At 52.6% G+C, this 26,326-nt stretch overlaps 1 protein-coding gene across 6 annotated transcripts in view; it reads right to left on the bottom strand.

The window, feature by feature from the left end:
* The window catches only part of DOCK3 (dedicator of cytokinesis 3), a 110,657-nt gene that overhangs the window by 36,845 nt on the left and 47,486 nt on the right, over positions 1 to 26,326 (bottom strand). For 4 of the 6 annotated variants that reach the window (XR_006387151.1, XM_044273278.1, XM_044273277.1 and 1 more), the window contains exons 6-20: positions 19,812 to 19,960; positions 19,644 to 19,728; positions 17,739 to 17,780; positions 17,212 to 17,363; positions 16,986 to 17,067; positions 15,653 to 15,713; positions 15,423 to 15,570; positions 14,616 to 14,704; positions 13,901 to 14,026; positions 8,939 to 9,063; positions 8,536 to 8,698; positions 8,272 to 8,378; positions 7,601 to 7,772; positions 3,102 to 3,199; positions 2,471 to 2,554 (exon numbers count right to left, since the gene is read on the bottom strand). Coding sequence is in view for 5 of the 6 variants with exons in the window: in XM_044273278.1 (XP_044129213.1) it covers positions 2,471 to 2,554; positions 3,102 to 3,199; positions 7,601 to 7,772; positions 8,272 to 8,378; positions 8,536 to 8,698; positions 8,939 to 9,063; positions 13,901 to 14,026; positions 14,616 to 14,704; positions 15,423 to 15,570; positions 15,653 to 15,713; positions 16,986 to 17,067; positions 17,212 to 17,363; positions 17,739 to 17,780; positions 19,644 to 19,728; positions 19,812 to 19,960 (1,683 nt within the window). In the remaining variant the exon portion in view is untranslated. Of the gene's footprint in view, positions 1 to 2,470; positions 2,555 to 3,101; positions 3,200 to 7,600; positions 7,773 to 8,271; positions 8,379 to 8,535; positions 8,699 to 8,938; positions 9,064 to 13,900; positions 14,027 to 14,615; positions 14,705 to 15,422; positions 15,571 to 15,652; positions 15,714 to 16,985; positions 17,068 to 17,211; positions 17,364 to 17,738; positions 17,781 to 19,643; positions 19,729 to 19,811; positions 19,961 to 20,428; positions 20,517 to 26,326 lie in introns of those variants that run through there. The other 2 variants (XM_044273279.1, XM_044273280.1) reach the window with 2 other exon arrangements.

The following is a 26,326-nucleotide window of genomic DNA, read 5'->3' on the forward strand; positions in this document are numbered from 1 at the left end:
GTTATCAGCCATTTCAGGGGAGAGGATGACTGTAGGACAGGAGAATACAGTCTATTGCCTCCCTGTTATCAGCCATTTCAGGGGAGAGGATGACTGTAGGACAGGAGAATACAGTCTATTGCCTCCCTGTTATCAGCCATTTCAGGGGAGAGGATGACTGTAGGACAGGAGAATACAGTCTATTGCCTCCTGTTATCAGCCATTTCAGGGGAGAAGATGACTGTAGGACAGGAGAATACAGTCTATTACTCCCTGTTATCAGCCATTTCAGGGGAGAGGATGACTGTAGGACAGGAGAATACAGTCTATTGCCTCCCTGTTATCAGCCATTTCAGGGGAGAGGATGACTGTAGGACAGGAGAATACAGTCTATTGCCCCCTGTTATCAGCCATTTCAGGGGAGAGGATGACTGTAGGACAGGAGAATACAGTCTATTGCCCCCTGTTATCAGCCATTTCAGGGGAGAGGATGACTGTAGGACAGGAGAATACAGTCTATTGCCCCCTGTTATCAGCCATTTCAGGGGAGAGGACGACTGTAGGACAGGAGAATACAGTCTATTGCCCCCTGTTATCAGCCATTTCAGGGGAGAGGATGACTGTAGGACAGGAGAATACAGTCTATTGTCCCCTGTTATCAGCCATTTCAGGGGAGAGGATGACTGTAGGACAGGAGAATACAGTCTATTGCCCCCTGTTATCAGCCATTTCAGGGGAGAGGATGACTGTAGGACAGGAGAATACAGTCTATTGCCTCCCTGTTATCAGCCATTTCAGGGGAGAGGATGACTGTAGGACAGGAGAATACAGTCTATTGCCCCCTGTTATCAGCCATTTCAGGGGAGAGGATGACTGTAGGACAGGAGAATACAGTCTATTGCCCCCTGTTATCAGCCATTTCAGGGGAGAGGATGACTGTAGGACAGGAGAATACAGTCTATTGCCCCCTGTTATCAGCCATTTCAGGGGAGAGGATGACTGTAGGACAGGAGAATACAGTCTATTGCCTCCTGTTATCAGCCATTTCAGGGGAGAGGACTGACTGTAGGACAGGAGAATACAGTCTATTGCCCCCTGTTATCAGCCATTTCAGGGGAGAGGATGACTGTAGGACAGGAGAATACAGTCTATTGCTACCTGTTATCAGCCATTTCAGGGGAGAGGATGACTGTAGGACAGGAGAATACAGTCTATTGCCCCCTGTTATCAGCCATTTCAGGGGAGAGGATGACTGTAGGACATGAGAATACAGTCTATTGCCCCCTGTTATCAGCCATTTCAGGGGAGAGGATGACTGTAGGACAGGAGAATACAGTCTATTGCCCTCTGTTATCAGCCATTTCAGGGGAGAGGACGACTGTAGGACAGGAGAATACAATCTATTGCCCTCTGTTATCAGCCATTTCAGGGGAGAGGACGACTGTAGGACAGGAGAATACAATCTATTGCCCTCTGTTATCAGCCATTTCAGAGGAGAGGACAACTGTAGGACAGGAGAATACAGTTTATTGCTCCCTGTTATCAGCCATTTCAGGGGAGAGGACGACTGTAGGACAGGAGAATACAGTCTATTGCTTCCTGTTATCAGACATTTCAGGGGAGAGGACGACTGTAGGACAGGAGAATACAGTCTATTGCCTCCTGTTATCAGCCATTTCAGGGGAGAAGATGACTGTAGGACAGGAGAATACAGTCTATTACTCCCTGTTATCAGCCATTTCAGGGGAGATGACTGTAGGACAGGAGAATACAGTCTATTACTCCCTGTTATCAGCCATTTCAGGGGAGAGGATGACTGTAGGACAGGAGAATACAGTCTATTGCCCCCTGTTATCAGCCATTTCAGGGGGGAGGATGACTGTAGGACAGGAGAATACAGTCTATTGCCCCCTGTTATCAGCCATTTCAGGGGGGAGGATGACTGTAGGACAGGAGAATACAGTCTATTGCCCCCTGTTATCAGCCATTTCAGGAGAGAGGATGACTGTAGGACAGGAGAATACAGTCTATTGCTCCCTGTTATCAGCCATTTCAGGGGAGAGGATGACTGTAGGACAGGAGAATACAGTCTATTGCCCCCTGTTATCAGCCATTTCAGGGGAGAGGATGACTGTAGGACAGGAGAATACAGTTTATTGCCCCCTGTTATCAGCCATTTCAGGGGAGAGGATGACTGTAGGACAGGAGAATACAGTCTATTGCCCCCTGTTATCAGCCATTTCAGGGGGGAGGATGACTGTAGGACAGGAGAATACAATCTATTGTTTCTTGTTATGTAAAATGTAAGAAAAACAACTGGATCGCACATCCTCAATACTGTGCTTTTATCTAATGACTGCTTCTCCGCGCCATACATCGTATACCCCACCTATGCTGTACATGAGGTATTAGTATACAGTTTGATCCGTTATCAGCCATTTCAGTAAGTGAGACACCGACTGTCGTGTTCTTCAATAAGATGTTTCCTTACCAGGGACTGGAAGACGAGGAGTCCATACTTCTCTGTGTTATCATCCAGGATGACAAAGAGTGTGTCCAGGATATCCTGCAGAAACTGATAGAGACATGGAGACCCCTCATTTACTGCAAATCTTTACCCCACATCTTCCACACTGTTGTCCTCTCTTTATGCCATCACTTTGTGATCACGGAGGGTCCAACCTCTAGCGGCGCCACTTATCCTTAGTTACAACAGCACTGCGGCCCCTCTCCGGGAAACTACTGCCGTCCGCGTCCACTTAAATAAGGCTGCGCAGGAATAATAGTGAAGGGGACAGAAGACTAGACCTGCTCTGCTGCCCCTTCATTCATATTACTGGGAGCAGTCCCAGAGATCGGACTCCACTGATCATAAAGATATGGCGGGACCCAGCAATATAAGTTGGGAATACCCCTTTATTCTTGCACAAATATTTCAGGAAAATGCATAAGCAGTAACTCCTCGATATAGACGAATTATCCTCTCCGCACAGCACAGGCTGCAGGGCACTGGAAGGCCCATCTGCCCGGCTCGCCAATCATCCCCATCACCAGGCTGCCGCTGGACAAGTGGCAGAAGGCACAGCTCGGGGGATAGCGTCTAGGTGACCGCAGCCTCGTACCTTCACTATCTCCTCCCCGCTCACATGCCGCAGGCGGCCAAGAATGTCCAGGATGCGATCTGGGTATGCTTTCCACTTCAGAAGAGCCAGAAGGTCAACTGTAGGAAGAAAACAGCAGAAAGTTAAACTGCATACACATGAGGCTGCTGTTTGGAGGCCTGCAGATCCTATGTGTGTGTATACAGGGCCTGTATGCACTTAGTGTGGCTGTTGGGGGTAGGTGTACACTGGTGGCTGCTGTTGGGGGTACGTGTACACTGGTGGCTGCTGTTGGGGGTACGTGTACACTGGTGGCTGCTGTTGGGGGTACGTGTACACTGGTGGCTGCTGTTGGGGGCACGTCTACACTGGTGGCTGCTGTTGGGGGTACGTGTACACTGGTGGCTGCTGTTGGGGGTACGTGTACACTGGTGGCTGCTGTTGGGGGTACGTGTACACTGGTTGCTGCTGTTGGGGGTACGTGTACACTGGTTGCTGCTGTTGGGGGTACGTGTACACTGGTTGCTGCTGTTGGGGGTACGTGTACACTGGTTGCTGCTGTTGGGGGTACGTGTACACTGGTTGCTGCTGTTGGGGGTAGGTCTACACTGGTTGCTGCTGTTGGGGGTAGGTCAACACTGGTTGCTGCTGTTGGGGTAGGTCTACACTGGTTGCTGCTGTTGGGGGTAGGTCTACACTGGTTGCTGCTGTTGGGGGTAGGTCTACACTGGTTGCTGCTGTTGGGGGTAGGTCTACACTGGTTGCTGCTGTTGGGGGTAGGTCTACACTGGTTGCTGCTGTTGGGGGTAGGTCTACACTGGTTGCTGCTGTTGGGGGTAGGTCTACACTGGTTGCTGCTGTTGGGGGTAGGTCTACACTGGTTGCTGCTGTTGGGGGTAGGTCTACACTGGTGGCTGCTGTTGGGGGTACGTGTACACTGGTGGCTGCTGTTGGGGGTACGTGTACACTGGTGGCTGCTGTTGGGGGTACGTGTACACTGGTGGCTGCTGTTGGGGGTACGTGTACACTGGTGGCTGCTGTTGGGGGTACGTGTACACTGGTGGCTGCTGTTGGGGGTACGTGTACACTGGTGGCTGCTGTTGGGGGTACGTGTACACTGGTGGCTGCTGTTGGGGGTACGTGTACACTGGTGGCTGCTGTTGGGGGTACGTGTACACTGGTGGCTGCTGTTGGGGGTACGTGTACACTGGTTGCTGCTGTTGGGGGTACGTGTACACTGGTTGCTGCTGTTGGGGGCACGTGTACACTGGTTGCTGCTGTTGGGGGCACGTGTACACTGGTTGCTGCTGTTGGGGGCACGTGTACACTGGTTGCTGCTGTTGGGGGCACGTCTACACTGGCTGCTGTTGGGGGCACGTGTACACTGGCTGCTGTTGGGGGTACGTGTACACTGGTGGCTGCTGTTGGGGGTACGTGTACACTGGTGGCTGCTGTTGGGGGTACGTGTACACTGGTGGCTGCTGTTGGGGGTACGTGTACACTGGTGGCTGCTGTTGGGGGTACGTGTACACTGGTGGCTGCTGTTGGGGGTACGTGTACACTGGTGGCTGCTGTTGGGGGTACGTGTACACTGGTGGCTGCTGTTGGGGGTACGTGTACACTGGTGGCTGCTGTTGGGGGTACGTGTACACTGGTGGCTGCTGTTGGGGGTACGTGTACACTGGTGGCTGCTGTTGGGGGTACGTGTACACTGGTGGCTGCTGTTGGGGGTACGTGTACACTGGTTGCTGCTGTTGGGGGTACGTGTACACTGGTGGCTGCTGTTGGGGGTACGTGTACACTGTGGCTGCTGTTGGGGGTACGTGTACACTGGTGGCTGCTGTTGGGGGTACGTGTACACTGGTGGCTGCTGTTGGGGGTACGTGTACACTGGTGGCTGCTGTTGGGGGTACGTGTACACTGGTTGGCTGCTGTTGGGGGTACGTCTACACTGGCTGCTGTTGGGGGTACGTGTACACTGGTGGCTGCTGTTGGGGGTACGTCTACACTGGTTGCTGCTGTTGGGGGTACGTCTACACTGGTGGCTGCTGTTGGGGGTACGTCTACACTGGTGGCTGCTGTTGGGGGTACGTGTACACTGGTTGCTGCTGTTGGGGGTACGTGTACACTGGTTGCTGCTGTTGGGGGTACGTGTACACTGGTTGCTGCTGTTGGGGGTACGTGTACACTGGTTGCTGCTGTTGGGGGTACGTGTACACTGGTTGCTGCTGTTGGGGGTACGTCTACACTGGCTGCTGTTGGGGGTACGTGTACACTGGCTGCTGTTGGGGGGTACGTGTACACTGGTGGCTGCTGTTGGGGGTACGTGTACACTGGTTGCTGCTGTTGGGGGTACGTGTACACTGGTTGCTGCTGTTGGGGGTACGTGTACACTGGTTGCTGCTGTTGGGGGTACGTCTACACTGGCTGCTGTTGGGGGTACGTGTACACTGGCTGCTGTTGGGGGTACGTGTACACTGGTGGCTGCTGTTGGGGTACGTGTACACTGGTGGCTGCTGTTGGGGGTACGTGTACACTGGTGGCTGCTGTTGGGGGTACGTGTACACTGGTTGCTGCTGTTGGGGGTACGTGTACACTGGTGGCTGCTGTTGGGGGTACGTGTACACTGGTGGCTGCTGTTGGGGGTACGTGTACACTGGTGGCTGCTGTTGGGGGTACGTGTACACTGGTGGCTGCTGTTGGGGGTACGTGTACACTGGTTGCTGCTGTTGGGGGTACGTCTACACTGGCTGCTGTTGGGGGTACATGTACACTGGTGGCTGCTGTTGGGGGTACGTCTACACTGGTTGCTGCTGTTGGGGGTACGTCTACACTGGCTGCTGTTGGGGGTACGTCTACACTGGTGGCTGCTGTTGGGGGTACGTGTACACTGGTTGCTGCTGTTGGGGGTACGTGTACACTGGTTGCTGCTGTTGGGGGTACGTTGTACACTGGTTGCTGCTGTTGGGGGTACGTGTACACTGGTGGCTGCTGTTGGGGGTACGTGTACACTGGTGGCTGCTGTTGGGGGTACGTGTACACTGGTGGCTGCTGTTGGGGGTACGTGTACACTGGTGGCTGCTGTTGGGGGTACGTGTACACTGGTGGCTGCTGTTGGGGGTACGTGTACACTGGTGGCTGCTGTTGGGGGTACGTGTACACTGGTGGCTGCTGTTGGGGGTACGTGTACACTGGTGGCTGCTGTTGGGGGTACGTGTACACTGGTGGCTGCTGTTGGGGGTACGTGTACACTGGTGGCTGCTGTTGGGGGTACGTGTACACTGGTGGCTGCTGTTGGGGGTACGTGTACACTGGTGGCTGCTGTTGGGGGTACGTGTACACTGGTGGCTGCTGTTGGGGGTACGTGTACACTGGTGGCTGCTGTTGGGGGTACGTGTACACTGGTGGCTGCTGTTGGGGGTACGTGTACACTGGTGGCTGCTGTTGGGGGTACGTGTACACTGGTGGCTGCTGTTGGGGGTACGTGTACACTGGTGGCTGCTGTTGGGGGTACGTGTACACTGGTGGCTGCTGTTGGGGGTACGTGTACACTGGTGGCTGCTGTTGGGGGTACGTGTACACTGGTGGCTGCTGTTGGGGGTACGTGTACACTGGTGGCTGCTGTTGGGGGTACGTGTACACTGGTGGCTGCTGTTGGGGGTACGTGTACACTGGTGGCTGCTGTTGGGGGTACGTGTACACTGGTGGCTGCTGTTGGGGGTACGTGTACACTGGTGGCTGCTGTTGGGGGTACGTGTACACTGGTGGCTGCTGTTGGGGGTACGTGTACACTGGTGGCTGCTGTTGGGGGTACGTGTACACTGGTGGCTGCTGTTGGGGTACGTGTACACTGGTGGCTGCTGTTGGGGGTACGTGTACACTGGTGGCTGCTGTTGGGGGTACGTGTACACTGGTGGCTGCTGTTGGGGGTACGTGTACACTGGTGGCTGCTGTTGGGGGTACGTGTACACTGGTGGCTGCTGTTGGGGGTACGTGTACACTGGTGGCTGCTGTTGGGGGTACGTGTACACTGGTGGCTGCTGTTGGGGGTACGTGTACACTGGTGGCTGCTGTTGGGGGTACGTGTACACTGGTGGCTGCTGTTGGGGGTACGTGTACACTGGTGGCTGCTGTTGGGGGTACGTGTACACTGGTGGCTGCTGTTGGGGGTACGTGTACACTGGTGGCTGCTGTTGGGGGTACGTGTACACTGGTGGCTGCTGTTGGGGGTACGTGTACACTGGTGGCTGCTGTTGGGGGTACGTGTACACTGGTGGCTGCTGTTGGGGGTACGTGTACACTGGTGGCTGCTGTTGGGGGTACGTGTACACTGGTGGCTGCTGTTGGGGGTACGTGTACACTGGTGGCTGCTGTTGGGGGTACGTGTACACTGGTTGCTGCTGTTGGGGGTACGTGTACACTGGTGGCTGCTGTTGGGGGTACGTGTACACTGGTTGCTGCTGTTGGGGGTACGTGTACACTGGTTGCTGCTGTTGGGGGGGTCTCTTGCGCACAAATACCATTCTGTGTGAGCTTGGTTGAGGAGAGCTGTGTTGAGATGCAGAACGTCTCCTTTGGGCTGCGCTGAAATATGAGGCTAGATGGGATGTTGGGGCAGCCGCTCTGGTCTTCTTTGCAGCAGGGTAGCCCCAGGTAGAGCGCATGGTTATTGAAGGTGCTGTTCTCATCACACTGTGGAGAGACACGTGGTCAGAGGATGCGGGAAGCGAGCTGTGCGGTCAGAGGATGCGGGAAGCGAGCAGTGCGGTCAGAGGATGCGGGAAGGGAGCAGCGCGGTCAGAGGATGCGGGAAGCGAGCAGCGCGGTCAGAGGATGCGGGAAGCGAGCAGTGCGGTCAGAGGATGCGGGAAGCGAGCAGTGCGGTCAGAGGATGCGGGAAGCGAGCAGTGCGGTCAGAGGATGCGGGAAGCGAGCAGTGCGGTCAGAGGATGCGGGAAGCGAGCAGTGCGGTCAGAGGATGCGGGATGGAAGCGGCGCGGTCAGAGGATGCGGGAAGCGAGCAGTGCGGTCAGAGGATGCGGGAAGGGAGCGGCGCGGTCAGAGGATGCGGGAAGCGAGCGGTGCGGTCAGAGGATGCGGGAAGCGAGCAGTGCGGTCAGAGGATGCGGGAAGCGAGCAGTGCGGCCAGAGGATGCGGGAAGGGAGCGGCGCGGTCAGTGCCTGTCTATACCTTGTAGACGTAAAGCTCGTGGATGTCATCGGACAGTGTCGTCCCGTCGTCTCTCATCAGTGGAGTGAAGGAAAAACCAAAGAGCTTCTTCTCCCCTTTGTCCTTTGCTGCACAGACGGGAAAGTGAGATCTGTGATTACTAACCGGGTTGTCCGCAAACAGGGGCTCTCCCATTAAACCCGTACCCACTGGGCCCCATGCCACATGATTTGCCACAGGCTGTTTGTTGGTCAGCCATTACTGTGCCCTGCACCCACAACGTACTGGAGCAATGCCGGAACTCGAAGCGTAGATGGGAACCCCGGAATCGGTCAATAGGGATCGGCAGTTTTACAAGCTCCCCCCACCGGGGGCTGTTGCTGTGGTAAAGGACGAATGAGTGGTACTGCGTACGCGGGGGCTCCCCGGTGCCCAGGCTGACACAGTCCTGCAAGACACAAGTCACACATTAATCACCATCTGCAGGAGCTGCTGACGCCGTTACTGGTACACGCAGGGTTAATACAGAGGGGATGCTAGTTGATCGTTCTGTACTGGTTGATGACATCATGTCCACAGTCACATCCGAGCTGCGCTGCACACATGCTGGCAGACGAGATCAGAACTGTAGATGCAGCTCTGGATGTGACTGGGGTTTGGTAAGATACGTCCTGATGAAGCTTCTCACCCTCAGGTTCTCTCCGTCAGCGTAGAGCACGTGCATGGTGACCTCGATGTTCTTCTGCACGCTCTTCCCTCCTCTCTCAAAGTCGCCCCTCTCCAGAGTCACATAGAGGTCATTGCGCACATCCCCTGCCAGGACAATACACACATGGCATAAGTACTAACCACTGCAGAGCATTGCACCCAAAGCAGAGCACAGCAAAGCATCTCTAACATATGCAGAACATGAGGCCTGCTGCCATACTGCAGAGCATCACTCCTGTGCAGCGATGTCAATGTCTGCAGCGCCATTCACTGGCCGGGTGGCAGAGCTGGGAAAACAGCACGTGATGTCAGCGCCCCCGCCAGGCAGCGGCCAGTGACTAGGCGGAAGCAGTGGTGTGCATAGGGACTTACACTCCAACGTCTGTATGTCTGAGCGAAGGGAAAGTAGAGGCGAGGGGCAGAGAAAGAAAAGACAGAGCAGTGAGCGGGTACAGAGTGAGCAGAGCTGGGCGAGCGCCACCAGGACAAGGTGACAACAAGCGCTCAGTCACTGCCGCCAGAAACCGGTGACATAGCGGTCACTGTAGTGGAGCAACCCAAAGACCGACGTGACCCTCATATAAACCAAAGAGAAGCAGCCGGACAATGTGCAGGAAATGTCTCTGTCCCCCCGATACTACAGCGCGCGCTAAATATACGTGTGTGCGCGCGCAAGGGGACGTGTATGTCTGCTCTATGGAGGGAGGGATATACTGTATCAGTACTTCTGTACCTATGTATATTATATATGTATGTGTACATATCCTAACCTCCTGTGTATATATATATATATATCTGTGTGTGTGTGTGTGTATATGTATATCTATCTGTGTGTGCGCACAAGGGGACGTGTATGTCTGCTCTATGGAGGGGTGGATAGATATACTGTATCAGTACTTCTGTACCTATGTATATTATATGTGTATGTGTACATATCCTAACCTCCTGTGTATATATATATATATCTGTGTGTGTGTGTGTGTGTGTATATGTATATCTATCTGTGTGCGCGCAAGGGGACGTGTATGTCTGCTCTATGGAGGGGTGGATAGATATACTGTATCAGCACTTCTGTACCTATGTATATTATATATGTATGTGTACATATCCTAACCTCCTGTGTATATGTATGTATATATATGTGTGTGTGATAGATATACATATACACACACACATATATATCTATCTGTGTGCGCGCACAAGGGGACGTGTATGTCTGCTCTATAGGGGGGTGGATAGATATACTGTATCAGCACTTCTGTACCTATGTATATTATATGTGTATGTGTACATATCCTAACCTCCTGTGTATATGTATATCTATCTGTGTGCGCGCACAAGGGGACGTGTATGTCTGCTCTATAGGGGGGTGGATAGATATACTGTATCAGTACTTCTGTACCTATGTATATTATATGTGTATGTGTACATATCCTAACCTCCTGTGTATATATATATATCTGTGTGTGTGTGTGTGTGTATGTATATGTATATCTATCTGTGTGCGCGCACAAGGGGACGTGTATGTCTGCTCTATAGGGGGGGGATAGATATACTGTATCAGTACTTCTGTACCTATGTATATTATATGTGTATGTGTACATATCCTAACCTCCTGTGTATATATATATATCTGTGTGTGTGTGTATGTATATGTATATCTATCTGTGTGCGCGCAAGGGGACGTGTATGTCTGCTCTATGGAGGGGTAGATATACTGTATCAGTACTTCTGTACCTATGTATATTATATGTGTATGTGTACATATCCTAACCTCCTGTGTATATATATATATCTGTGTGTGTGTGTGTGTATATGTATATCTATCTGTGTGCGCGCAAGGGGACGTGTATGTCTGCTCTATAGGGGGGTGGATAGATATACTGTATCAGTACTTCTGTACCTATGTATATTATATGTGTATGTGTACATATCCTAACCTCCTGTGTATATATATATATCTGTGTGTGTGTGTGTATATATGTATATCTATCTGTGTGTGCGCACAAGGGGACGTGTATGTCTGCTCTATAGGGGGGTGGATATACTGTATCAGCACTTCTGTACCTATGTATATTATATGTGTGTGTGTATCTACAGGTGAAACTAAAAAAATTTGAATATCGTACAAAAGTCCATTTATTTCAGTAATGCAGCTTAAAATTAGAATTTTGTGAAAAGGTTGAATATTCTCGGCTCAGTGTCGCCCTCCAGTCGGCTAATTAACCCCTACCCCCCGAGCAAAGGGGACCTGAGATTGTGACTTTGGGGTTTCATAAGCCGTAATCATCCAGATTATACCAAAGGCCTGAGATCTCGCTGCCGGTAATCCGTCTCATGTGTCAGTGTCACCTTTTAAGTTGCATCACTGAAATAAATGAACTTTGCACGATATTCAAATTTTTAGAGTTTCACCTGTGCATATATATAGTGCCTTGTAAAAGTATTCACCCCCCTGACTTTTTTTTGCATTTTGGGGCCTCACAACCTGGAATTCACATGGATTGTTTGAGGATTTGCTTCATGTAATTACAGAACCTGCCGACAACCGCGAAGATGTGAAGCAAACAACAAATAGGACAAAATAACAGAAGAGGTCAATGTGCAGAACTATTCACCCCCTACAGTCAGTGTGCAGAACTATTCACCCCCTACAGTCAGTGTGCAGAACTATTCACCCCCTACAGTCAATGTGCAGAACTATTCACCCCCTACAGTCAGTGTGCAGAACTATTCACCCCCTACAGTCAATGTGCAGAACTATTCACCCCCTACAGTCAGTGTGCAGAACTATTCACCCCCTACAGTCAATGTGCAGAACTATTCACCCCCTACAGTCAGTGTGCAGAACTATTCACCCCCTACAGTCAGTGTGCAGAACTATTCACCCCCTACAGTCAGTGTGCAGAACTATTCACCCCCTACAGTCAATGTGCAGAACTATTCACCCCCTACAGTCAATGTGCAGAACTATTCACCCCCTACAGTCAGTGTGCAGAACTATTCACCCCCTACAGTCAGTGTGCAGAACTATTCACCCCCTACAGTCAATGTGCAGAACTATTCACCCCCTACAGTCAATGTGCAGAACTATTCACCCCCTACAGTCAGTGTGCAGAACTATTCACCCCCTACAGTCAGTGTGCAGAACTATTCACCCCCTACAGTCAGTGTGCAGAACTATTCACCCCCTACAGTCAATGTGCAGAACTATTCACCCCCTACAGTCAGTACTCTGTAGAGCCCCTTCTGCGGCAATCACAGCTCCGAGTCGCTCTGGAGAAGTCTCTAGGAGCAGTCGCCACATCTGACCGCTGGGATTGTTGCCCGTTCCTCCTTGCAGAACGGCTCCGGCTCCTTCAGGTCGGATGTTTGCGCTTGTGAACAGCAATCTTTACGTCTGACCTCAGATCTTCTATTGGACTGAGATCTGGGCTGTGACTCGGCCGTTCCAACACATTTACAGGTTTCCCCTTAAACCACAAGTGTTGCTTTAGCCGTGTGTTTGGGGCCATTGTCCTGCTGGAAGGTGAACCTCCGTCCGAGCCTCAGATCACGCACAGAGTGGGGCAGGTTCTGCTGAAGGATATCCCTGTATTTAGCACCATCTTTTCCTCCGCTCTGACCAGTTTCCCAGTTCCCCCAGTATGATGCCACCACCACCATGTCTCACTGTGGGGATGGTGCTCTTTGGGTGATGTGATGTGTTGGGTTTGCGCCAGACACAGTGTTTTCTTTGATGGCCGAAAAGTCCAATGTTAGTCTCTTCAGACTGGAGCCCCTTCCTCCATACATTTTGGAAGTCTCCTCAGACCAGAGCCTCTTCCTCCATACATTTTGGGGTCTCCCACAGGCCTTATTGTCTTTAGCTGACAGTAATGGCTTCTTCTGGCCGCTCTGCCATAAAGCCCAACTCTATGGAGCGTACGGCTTATTGCCACCCTATGTACAGATCCTCCAGTCTCTGCTGTGGAACTCTGCAGCTCCTCCGGGGTCACCTTAGGTCTCTGTGCTGCCTCTCTGATTAATGCCCTCCTTGCCGGGTCCGTCAGTTTTGGTGGCGGCCGTCTCTTGGCAGGTTTGCTGTGGTGCCATGTTCTTTCCATTTGGTTATGATAGATTTGATGGCGCTCCTGGGGATCATCACAGATTTGGATATTTTTTTATAACCTAACCCTGACTTGTCCTTCTCCACAACATTGCCCCTTACTTGTTTGGAGAGTTCCCCGGTCTTCATGGCAGCGTTTGGTCAGTGATGCCTCTTGCTCAGGTGCTGCAGCCTCTGGTCTGTATATGTAATGACAGATCATGTGACACATAGACTGCACACAGGTGACATCATGTCACTAATCATGTGACTTCTGAAGGCAATTGGCTGCACCAGAGCTTTTTATGGGCTTCCTAACAAAAGGGGGTGAATACATACGCACAGGACAATGTTTACTATTTCTAAACAATAGTTTTATTTATATATCTTTCTCACTTCACCGACTTAGACGATTGTGTTCTGATCCATCACATAACAATCAGAATAACAAAACATTGAACTTAAGGCTGTAATGTAACAAAAGTCAAGGGGGGTGAATACTTTTGCAAGGCACTGTATACGTAAAACCTATATTATCTAATCTGTCATTAATGGCTCCTGATGATACAGATAACTCTGTAGAAACGCGTTGAGCGGGATCTGACTGCGCGGTTTAGTTAGCGGGGGTTATGCACTAGTTATTGGCGCCTCTTTGTGCTGGTACATGGATATACGCAGGGTACGTTACCGGTTCACAGCCTCGGTACAACTGTTAGCTCCAGGACTTGTGCCCCCACGTGTCTCTGGATTTTTTGATCAGTTTGACCTATATTGGGTTTTCTGCCCATATTCTTATATAAGGGATTCAGTAAAGTTTTCTCATCTTCTTCAGGCGGTGGTTTGATGCACTTATACCTGGCATGATGACATCAGGGAACCCCAGTTTGCGGGTGACGGCCGCCCCTCTGTTAAACAGCAGCTGGTTTTCTCGGCGGATCTGCTCCATGTCCCCTCGCAGGAGTTGTAACGACACGATGAGACCTGGATGAGCAGAAAGACGATACAACCTGAATAATGGCAGGAGGCACCAGGGGATCAGCGGCAGGTGACCTGGGCACCGCTTATCACTGGGAGCGGTAAGTGAACACTGCGGGGGCCGTACATGGAGAACCCTGCACCTTTCTTCCCTAGGACTGCAGTCTATGGGTGGGGAGCTATCCGCGGTGCAGAAACCACATCCCAAAGAGAGAGCAAAAGAACAGCAGAAGACATCGGGGGTCACACAGGGGATTCCATGTAAAGGGCGAGGGGGCGACTAACACTTTACCCTGTAAATCTGCTGCTCTGGGGAGGGGGCCATTCTGTCCGCAAGGAAGCGCGCTCCGGGCCAGGGCAAAGGGGGCGCTCCGGGCCAGGGCAAAGGGGGCGCTCCGGGCCAGGGCAAAGGGGGCGCTCCGGGCCAGGGCAAAGGGGGCGCTCCGGGCCAGGGCAAAGGGGGCGCTCCGGGCCAGGGCAAAGGGGGGCGCTCCGGGCGAGGGCAAAGGGGGGCGCTCCGGGCGAGGGCAAAGGGGGGCGCTCCGGGGGAGGGGAAAGGGGGCGCTCCGGGGGAGGGGAAAGGGCGCTCCAGTACCATAGTTGGAGCTGGGTGTGGAGTACTTGGTGCTGGTCTTCCGGATGATGTTCTCGTGGATCTGGTACCATTCATTCTCATTATTACACCTGTAGACAGTATCACAGAGATTCCTGTGAGTGACGGGGAGACCTCCGAGCTGCACCCAGCCCCCGCACTGCATAGACATCAATGTAAAGCCGCCATTCACAGATTTCTCATTTTTTCATACTTTCTTAGTTGACAAAAATGTAAAATACAATTTCAATTGTAGCATAAAAATTCTATGTAGACCACCAACCAGAGCAGCCTGTACGGCCCACTTGCTTTGCAGTGCAGCTCTGCTTGTTCAGACTGGCTACTTTATAAAAGCTCAAGCTCAGCAGGAAGTGGACGGAGGACACGTGAGGTATAAACCCTCATCGTATAACAGATATACACCGGGTACAGGCCACTCTCGGCTCTGCCACGCGGCTCACTAGAGGGGTCTCTTGCTTTCATGTTGTGCTGTTGGGCGGCTTGGATTTTATCCCAGATCCAGCATTTGACCTCCACACGGAGCGTCCCCCATCTGCCGGGTTTACTGTAATCCCCCCATGTCTGTCACAAGCTGCTCCAGGGTCGGGTCACTCTGCTATGTTATTAGTATGAATTATTGTTAGATTAATACACCCATCATCCACCAGCAATGGCCGACGAATGAAGAACACTTCCACTGAGATCCATGTACTCACATGTATCCAAGTAATGATATACACGGCTACATTGTATCTATGCACCAATATACACTTCTACTCCTACAGACTGTTATCGGGGCTGTGCACTCACATATAGACCTTCATGACAAAGTCCTTCTCGTCCCGATGTTCGCACAGCGCCGGCAGCACTTCCCCCAGGCTCAGCACAGCGCATCCGTAGGGTCTCCGGTAATGGATGTGAGACGGACCTTTCCGGGAGTCGTTTAGAAGCATTCGCCCTGAAACACAGAAAGACGTAAAGTCATCGGTGCTCCCCATAGGGATGACTGAAACATGGGGACGAGGGCAGGGGTCACCTACCTATCCTGATTACATGGACGACAAGGTGGAGGTCGCGCTTCACATCCTTACTGCTCAAATCCTGTCATAAAGTACAAACAAGTCACACGTCACCTCGAGAGCTAAACCTTACTGACAGCCAAGAGCAGACACCACACAATAGACATGTCAGTAAAAAGTCCCCTGAGCCCCCGTCACCGCTCACACTGCCATCATAGCTGTGGGCAAAACATAACGGAACAGGCAAATCCGGAAACCCTAACTTCAAGGGCAGGAAGTAGTGAGACCAAGAAATATCATAAAATGGAAAAACTAAATGCACCTCACCGCTGATCAGTGGGCATCCGATATTATACTCCAGAGCTGCACTCACTATTCTGCTGGTGCAGTCACTGTGTACATACATTACTTATCCTGTACTGATCCTGAGTTACATCCTGTATTATACTCCAGAGCTGCACTCGCTATTCTGCTGGTGCAGTCACTGTGTACATACATTACTTACCCTGTACTGATCCTGAGTTACATCCTGTATTATACTCCAGAGCTGCATTCACTATTCTGCTGGTGCAGTCACTGTGTACATACATTACTGATCCTGTACTGATCCTGAGTTACATCCTGTATTATACTCCAGAGCTGCGCTCACTATTCTGCTGGTGCAGTCACTGTGTACATACATTACTTATCCTGTACTGATCCTGAGTTACATCCTGTATTATACTCCAGAGCTGCACTCACTATTCTGCTGGTGCAGTCACTGTGTACATACATTACTGATCCTGCATTATACTCCAGAGCTGCGCTCACTGTTCTGCTGGTGCAGTCACTGTGTACATATATTACTTATCCTGTACTGATCCTGAGTTACATCCTGTATTATACTCCAGAGCTGCACTCACTATTCTGCTGGTGCAGTCACTGTGCACATACATTACTTATCCTGGACTGATCCTGAGTTACATCCTGTATTATACTCCAGAGCTGCACTCACTATTCTGCTGGTGCAGTCACTGTGTACATACATTACTTATCCTGTACTGATCCTGAGTAACATCCTGTATTATACTCCAGAGCTGCACTCGCTATTCTGCTGGTGCAGTCACTGTGTACATACATTACTTATCCTGTACTGATCCTGAGTTACATCCTGTATTATACTCCAGAGCTGCACTCGCTATTCTGCTGGTGCAGTCACTGTGTACATACATTACTGATCCTGCATTATACTCCAGAGCTGCGCTCACTGTTCTGCTGGTGCAGTCACTGTGTACATACATCCCTGCAGGCCCTGTGTGACCGTCCTTGGACTCTGGGCCTCATCTATAATATATACAGGATGTCTATCACGTACGGTGAAGAGGGCGCTGAGCCGCTCCAGCTTCTCCGGGTTCCTGGGGCCTCCGTTCTTGTTGAGTCGGACCATGAACCTCTCACTAGGAGGAGAGACAGAGGTTAATGTGACAGAGACAGGAGACACTGAGGAAGTGAGACATGCAGGTAGCAGGACCCGGGGCAGAGACATAGATGACAGGAGCAGTCAGTAGAGGGGTGAATGGAGGTGATGGGGAGTGAATCACCTGATCTGACGAGCCTCCCTCATGTCGTACAGTGAGAAGAAGAGGTCCACGTCCTCCCCGATGTTGCTGTGTGTGAAGCTCTTCAGATTGAGGAGCAGGTGATGAGGGACCGGGGCGCGAGGTTCCTTGTGCCTCTGCCTTAGGGTATCCACCTGTGACAGCACAGCAGGTCACCTGTCAGCAGCCTGGATCATCCGACCCGTCCCCCTACCTGTGACCCCGTCCAGATACTGGGTGAAGTACACACCATCCACTGCCCCTCCGTGCTGTGGGAGGACTGGGCGCTGAGCCACATAAATAAAAGGCAGAATCTGGAAGAGCTGGGTGAGATGCATTATGGGAGCCCTAACGGTGGTCACCCAGCTTTCCTGGAGACCAGAATCTGCCTCGTTCTGTATTGATCTGGGGGGGGCATAGGGAGTGTTACAGGTGACCGCGGCAAACGCTAACCTTCCTCAGTCCAGCATGGAACGGGGAGCCCTACAGTCATCTCCCCCCTGTCCCCGTTTTCTGAAGCCCCCCTTTACCTGATTCGTGCTCTGCTGTACGCTGTGTCGACTTGACAGATGCTGCAAAGAAAAAATACAAAGTGAGGGCCGCACAAGGGGCAAGAAAGCAACGAAGAACAGGACCCTCGACATCCCACAGGACCCCCGACATCCCATGGAAACCCCACGATATCCCACAGGACCCCCGACATCCCATGGAGACCCCACAATATCCCACAGGTCCCCCGACATCCCACAGGACCCCCGACATCCCATGGAAACCCCACAATATCCCACAGGACCACCGACATCCCATGGAAACCCCATGATATCCCACAGGACCCCCCGACATCCCATGGAAACCCCACGATATCCCACAGGACCCCCCGACATCTCATGGAAACCCTGCGATATCCCACAGGTCCCCCGACATCCCACAGGACCCCTGACATCCCACGGAAACTCCAAGATATCCCACAGGTCCCCTGACATCACACAAGAACCCCCCCCCCCCCCCCCCCCCCCCCGACGACATTACACAGGACCCCCAACATCTCGCAGGATCCCCGACATCCTGCAGGACCCCCGACATCTCATGGAAACCCAACGATATCCCACAGGTCCCCTGACATCACACAAGACCCCCCCTGACATCACACAGGACCCCCGACATCACATGGAACACCCCATGACATCACATGGAACACCCCATGACATCACATGGAACACCCCATGACATCACATGGAACACCCCCATGACATCACACGAGACCCTTGATATAGCACAGACATCACACAGGACCCCCAACATCACATGGAACACCCCATGACATCACATGGAACACCCCATGACATCACATGGAACACCCCCATGACATCACACGAGACCCTTGATATAGCACAGACATCACACAGGACCCCCAACATCACATGGAACACCCCATGACATCACATGGAACACCCCCATGACATCACATGGAACACCCCCATGACATCACACGAGACCCTTGATATAGCACAGACATCACACAGGACCCCCGACATCACATGGAACACCCCCATGACATCACACGAGACCCTTGATATAGCACAGACATCACACAGGACCCCCATGACATCACATGGAACACCCCCATGACATCACACGAGACCCTTGATATAGCACAGACATCACACAGGACCCCCGACATCACATGGAACACCCCCATGACATCACACGAGACCCTTGATATAGCACAGACATCACACAGGACCCCCGACATCACATGGAACACCCCCATGACATCACACGAGACCCTTGATATGGCACAGACATCACTCAGGACCCCCAACTGATGAAAATGACAAAAATAAATCTAAAAAGGACAACGCACAGAGCGAAGGAGACAGCAGTCAAGCAGCGCGTCGTCAGTGAATGGTGACATTCACCCTCAGAGGCTGAAAACCCATCCTGACCTAATTCTTCTCACAGCTGAGGGTCTGTACCAATGTATCAGCTTGTGCGGTCAGAATGGTTATAAACACTCTGGATGTCAACAATCAATGTTCACAGTCACTGACAGCAAGCAGAGATTGGGCAACGGGCGGCTTCTAGTCACAATATGATAGCACTTCCTGGTTCTCTGCAGTCACATGGCGTGTCACATGATCCCAGGCAGCTGCTTTGACAATGATCATGTGATGCAGCCAGTTAATCCTAGACTGCAGGTCACATGATTGTCTTCAGAGCTGCTAACTGGCTGAGTGGGATCATGTGACACACCATGTGACTCCACAGGACCAGGAAGTGCTTTGTTTCACACAGATACTCCGCTCCTCAGAGGAGCCTCATGGGGGTGAGAGTCCTGCAGTTGTGAAACTGCAACTCCCATCATGAACCAAGAGGCTCAAGCTGTCAGAGCATGCTGAGAGTTGTAGTAGTACAGCCGCAGGTTGGTGCCTCACCATCTTGTATAGGTCAGAGACGCTGATCTTGTCGGAATCTACGGCTTCAAACTCCTTGCGGGGAACCAAGTCCAAACCCAGGTGTCTGCGGAGAGAAGAGGGGGTGAGAGCACAGGGGGCGCCGCCGCCACACATCACTCCCATCATTGTGACCCCGTCACTACTCACTCATTGCCCCAGTCCAGCCGCACGGTCACATGCCTCTTGACCTCTCGCACCTGGTCCTGGGTGAGGTGGCCGGACAGCAGCTGCCTGCGCAGGTCAATCACCTCGTTCATCACATGCCGCAGCTTGTAGAAGAGGTCCACCTTGTGCTTCTGGGGGAGGAGAGATGACAAGGGGTTAATCAGCCAGCGCAGCAGATTCTGCAGCCTTCTAACACACATTTTCAAGACCTCCGCTTGCAGTCAGTGAACAGAAGCACCACATTCTATAATCTTGTTTACAGTCTTCTATGAGGCCAATGGAGCAGCACAAGTCTCTCTCTCTCTCTGGTCCTGGCCTCCAAGCTGAGAGCACCGATACACTGCAACAAACCTTCAGCTGTAAGAGGTCTGAGCAGGTTTTCAGCCTCTAGGTAAGAATGTTCCCAGCAAGCAGAGATCTTGAAAATGGTGAGGAAGTTACAGAACTGAACCCCACAAGTCCACGCGGTGCTCGGCTCTGCTGCATACATTCCATATACTTCACACTTTTACTTTCCTTCCTTCATGTGCTTGTCTATGGCTGCCCCCTGCTGGTTCAGGTTCTGCGCCCCCTGAGCTCCGTGCCCTGACCCTACTTACCGCCACTATGACCCGGCTCTGATATCAGGAGCTTTCATCTCTCGGCCGCCCGCTCTCTACTGCGCTGCTGGAATGAAATGCAGTCGTGTCATCTGCCACTCACAGGAGAAGATCTGCAGCAGTGAGTGGGCTGAAGACAGAACCGCCACAGATCTGCTGGATCCGCCCACCAGTGACATCATCAGAGGAGCGCACAGGTACACATCATACTTTCTGCTCTCCTGCTCGCCTGTTCTGCGACACCGGCCGTGTGCGGTCTGCATTTTGCGGAACGGAACGCCCTGCCATCTATAGAACTGTCCTATCCTTGTCCGTAAAACATACAAGAATAGGACGCTTTATTTTTTTTGCAGGGCCGTGGAACGGACATACGGATACGGACAGCACATGGTGTCCTGTCTGCATCCTTTGCGGCCCCGCTGAAGTGAATGGGTCACATTTGAGCCGCGAAAAATACAGATTGGATGTGGAAAAGAAAGGTTTGTGTGCATGAGCCCTGCCCGAGTTACTTTGCTTTTCTTATGCTGATCTCCAGTCTTGGGGCTCGTGCTGTGGACTGCAAATTGTGGTCCGCAATGCACAGGCACTGACCGCGGGGCAGCCGCATGCGGATCGCGGACCCATTCGCTTGAATGGGTCTGCATCACAAAAAAGTAGTGGATGCACCACTTTTTTTTTCTGTGCCGAGGCACGGCCAGAAACTCCACGGAAGCACTCCGTGGTGCTTCCATGGGGTTCCGATCCGTGCTTCCGCACCGCATCTCCGGGTTTGCGGACCCATTCAAGTGCATGGCGTGAAAACAACATTTCTGACAAAGCACCTGAGCAGAGCATGGTGAGAAGAGAACAGGGGCAGCAGGGGCGGCAGGGAAATGAGCAGAAATGTGCCTGGAGTGTAAGACCAGACGTAACAGCAGAATCAGGAGCACAGCTCTGGCTAGGACAGGAGCCGAGATCTACAGCTGAATTAGGAGTGCAGCTCTGGAGGTAAATGGAATATAAGACAAGATGTAACAGGAATATGGGGCAAGATCTACAGCAGAATTATGAGTGCAGCTCCGGATATGATGGGAGTGCAAGAAAAAATGTGACATTAGAATTATGAGTTCAGCTCTAGTTGTGACTGAAGTATAAGAATATGTAAGAGCAGAATTGTGAGTGCAGCAAAGCATGCTTCCCGACACTGTGACGAATATCAGCTGTGATGCACGAGTGGCCGGCGCCGATTTACATGTACCCAAAATTCTATTTCCAGAGCATTTTCCATGAACAACATTTGGGGCGGGGAGGTGTCACTCAGATGGCGCTGCTCCGGTCCGCGCCGGCCGCCCTCTCGCTCTTGATTGCTTTTCTGGATCTCAGCCAAGACAACAAGTTTCCATCTCCTCGGTGAGTTGCTTTGGTAACTGGGATCCTTCCCGGACGAGCTCTAGTAGCAGGTTCAATCCTCACTGCGGTTTACCCATCTACCAGGCAGAAAAGTGCGCCAATCTGACCGCTAAATGAACCGATTCTCCGACAGAGTTTACCGGAGGCAACTGCCAAATATCCATCACTGTCTGAATACTTTGAGCTTCCAGTGTTTCCCATAACCTTTAACAGCTCAGCTCTGCTGCACATGACAAGCTCAGCTCTGCTACACTCGTCACATGCAGGACTATGTATTACACAGCCTGTGCCAGAGATGACCAGAGATCCGCTGCCCGGAATAAGAACGAGACCAAATACAGCAAATTCCACTTAGGCCTCCTGCACACGAACATATGTGTTCCGTTCCGTGCACTGGGGACCGCAAGTTGCACGGAGAACGTTTGTGCGGTCTCCAGGACGGATCCAGACCCATTCAACTTGAATGTGTCAGTGATCCATCCGTTCTGCAAAAAGATAGAGCAAGTTCTATCTTTTTGCGGAACGGAAGTACGGAACGGAACTCCGTAGTGCTTCCGTAGGGTTCTGTCCCATGCTTCCGTTCCGCATTTTCGGACCCATTTAAGTGAATGAGTCCGCATCCGTGATACGGAATGCGCACGGAATGGTGTCCGTTTATGTGGTCTGCAATACGGCAACAGGACACCTAAGTTCGTGTGCAGGAGGCCTAAATGCTGCTCTTCAGCAAAAGCCCTCAGCCTGAAGAGATCCTTCTAGCGGCTCTCCACACAATTCTGCAGCTTCAGAGCTGAAATCTCCCAGCATTCCCTGCTTGTTCAGAGTCTTGTTCAGGTGCTTTGCGGATGCAGGAAACCAAAGCCCCCCATGCATTATAGGAGCTCAGCGAAGTTGTCTGCCCACAAGCTTGCTGACTGTTTCCAATAACCCGCAGGACTGTACTGTGTCCATGTACCATAGAAGCAGCCTATTGTAATGGCGGGCGAGGAGCTGTACAGGCCCCAATGCAACAGCAAAGAATGGAAATTAAAGGGATTAATGGCGGTGACATCCATCATCAGCGGGGCCCCATTTAATGTTTGCTATAGGGCCCTGCTCCGAAACATGCGATGATTGCGCCTGCGCTGGGTCAGCACAGCGATCACAGGTGGTTGGGCAGCTGTAATCCCCCATTAATAATTTATAAGGGGGGGGTCAGGACTGAGATGTATTATAATGCAGCCTGGCACGCGGTAGGCAACGCCAGGCGCCGGCGGGTATCTCCCACAGGAGGAGACGTGATGGACCTGTCGAAAACAATCGCGTGATCAGCCATGTGGAAGGAATTCTCACTACAATATTAATGCCGCCAAAATGTAGTCAGCATCCGATCGCTCATCTGCCGTCAGAGAAGGTGACCCCCCCTCAAACACGCCAGTAATATTCAACTACACCTGTCACTAAGGCGCCGCATGTCCAAAAACAGCGATCCGCAAATCCTGCCAACAACCGGCGCCTCTCGTCAGTCTGGAGATTTATTAAAGGCTCCGATACACTGAAACGAACCATCAGCGGGACTAGGCCTCTCCAGCCTGCTCCCACAGGATTCTCTAAACTGGGTACACTGTAACAATCCCTCAGCTGTGAGAAGTCTTAGATCTGCACTGGATTTAAATAAGAATGTTCACGTTCACTGACAGCAAGCAGACATGGTGAACAATCACACTAAACAAAATACAAGACAGGAACTGTAGTGGGGGGGGGGGGGGGAGGGGGGGTATAGTCAGGGGGTGACAGGACCTGGGGGGGCCCCGATGACAGTCTGTGCTGATTTCATCTGTACACTGCCTTGAAAAAGTATTCACACCCCTTTAACTTTTCCACAAAATGAAATGTATTTATGTGATCGAGCGACACAAAGTAACAAGTCTGTGCGAGGCGGGAAGGAGAGGAGACGCCAATCTGTTGCTATGGGCAACTAAACCAGTTCTACTCTCTGCCAGTTTGATCAATCTTCCCCATGGTTTTCAAAAAGTTTAATTAGTATTCACCCCCCTGAGTCAGTACTTTGTAGGAGCGGCCGGTCTTTTGGGGTCTGTCTCGACCAGCTTTGTACATCTAGAACAGGGATCAGCCATCTCCGGCACTCCAGCTGCTGATCCGTGACTACAACTCCCAGCATGCAAACTTACTCGGCTCTTTTTGTGATGCCCACAGAAGTGAAAGGAGGATTCTGGGAATTGTAGTTTCAGAACATCTGGCGCGCCGGACGTTGCTGATCCCTAATCTAGAGGGTGACATTTCTGCCCATTCTCCTGTGCAGAAGAGCTTGCGCTCAGTCAGACTGGATGGAGAACGTCTGAGCAGTAATTTCCAAGTCTTGCCGCAGATTCTCAATGGGATCTAGGTCTGGACGGGGACTGGGCCGTTCTAACACATGAAGATGCTCTGATCTAAACCCTGGATGTTGAGGGTGGTTGTTCTGCTGGAAGGTAAACCTCTGCCCTAGTCTCCAGTCTTTTGCAGCCTCTACCAGGTTTTCCCCCAGGATTGCCCTGTATTTATACGGGTACGCTTATGACACAAAACAGCTGGAGTTTACGTTACACACAGGGGGGCGCTATGTACTAATGGGGTGACCTCTGAAGGCAATTGGCCTGTGGCCCATAGGACTCTAGCTGAACCCCTGATTATAGGACGAGCAGCAGCACACCGGGCACAGCGCCTCATGAAGGTTCCTGTTCACTTGTCGGCAGCAGTTTGTGCCCCAGAGCAGCTTTTCCTTCATTTGGTCATAGTCAGACATGTTGGAGGGAACGGAGCTGAACCTCCTGCACACGCCGCAGCATGAGATCTATGGCGCCAGTTACACAGAGGAATTGGTACGGTGGTTTCGGGGCTCCTCTGGTCCCCTGCTCTCAGTCACAGTCGGGGTACCAGGCAGGAGGTGAGAATTGAGTGGGCGCAGACAGACAGGAGAAGAGGCTGCGTGGGAAGCGCGGTTTGCTGGGTCTCCATGGAAACACACAGCACAGAGCCTGGATCCCATCACTCGGGCTGCTCCCTGCCAGAAAAGGGTTAAACACGCAGAACTGCAGATGTGCAAGCCGAGGAGGAGAAGATGAGATCCGGGGGGGGGGGGGGGGGCCGCAGCATACAACATGAGATCCAGGGGGGGGCCGCAGCATACAACATGAGATCCAGGGGGGGGGCGCAGCATACAACATGAGATCCAGGGGGGGGGGGCCGCAGCATAAAATAAGAGACCCAGGGGGGGCCGCAGCATACAACGTGAGATCCAGGGGGGGGGCCGCAGCATACAACGTGAGATCCAGGGGGGGGGGGGGGCCGCAGCATACAACGTGAGATCCAGGGGGGGGGGGGGCCGCAGCATACAACGTGAGATCCAGGGGGGGGGGCCGCAGCATACAACGTGAGATCCAGGGGGGGGGCCGCAGCATACAACATGAGATCCAGGGGGGGGGGGCCGCAGCATACAACGTGAGATCCAGGGGGGGGGCCGCAGCATACAACGTGAGATCCAGGGGGGGGGGGGGCCGCAGCATACAACGTGAGATCCAGGGGGGGGGCCGCAGCATAAAATAAGAGATCCAGGGGGGGGCCGCAGCATACAACGTGAGACCCAGGGGGGGCCGCAGCATACAACGTGAGATCTGGGGGGGGGCCGCAGCATACAACGTGAGATCTGGGGGGGGGCCGCAGCATACAACGTGAGATCCGGGGGGGGGGGGGCGCAGCATACAACATGAGATCTAGGGGGGGCCGCAGCACACAAGAGACCTAGGGGGGCCGCAGCATACAACATGAGATCCAGGGGGGGCCGCAGCATACAACATGAGATCCAGGGGGGGCCGCAGCATAAAATAAGAGATCCAGGGGGGGGCCGCAGCATAAAAAAAGAGATCGGGGGGGGGGGGGGTCGCTGCATACAACAAGAGACCCGGGGGGGCCGCTGCATACAACAAGAGACCCGGGGGGGCCGCTGCATACAACAAGAGACCCAGGGGGGCCGCTGCATACAACAAGAGACCCAGGGGGGCCGCTGCATACAACAAGAGACCCAGGGGGGCCGCTGCATACAACAAGAGACCCAGGGGGGCCGCTGCATACAACAAGAGACCCAGGGGGGCCGCTGCATACAACAAGAGACCCAGGGGTGCCGCTGCATACAACAAGAGACCCAGGGGGGCCGCTGCATACAACAAGAGACCCAGGGGGGCCGCTGCATACAACAAGAGACCCAGGGGGGCCGCCGCATACAACAAGAGACCCAGGGGGGCCGCCGCATACAACAAGAGACCCAGGGGGGCCGCCGCATACAACAAGAGACCCAGGGGGGCCGCCGCGTACAACAAGAGACCCAGGGGGGCCACCGCGTACAATGTGAGATTCAGGGGGGCCACCGCGTACAATGTGAGATTCAGGGGGGCCACCGCGTACAATGTGAGATTCAGGGGGGCCACCGCGTACAATGTGAGATTCAGGGGGGCCACCGCGTACAATGTGAGATTC

Source organism: Bufo gargarizans, unplaced genomic scaffold, assembly GCF_014858855.1.
Source record: "Bufo gargarizans isolate SCDJY-AF-19 unplaced genomic scaffold, ASM1485885v1 fragScaff_scaffold_573_pilon, whole genome shotgun sequence".
NCBI classification, from domain to species: Eukaryota; Metazoa; Chordata; class Amphibia; order Anura; family Bufonidae; genus Bufo; species Bufo gargarizans.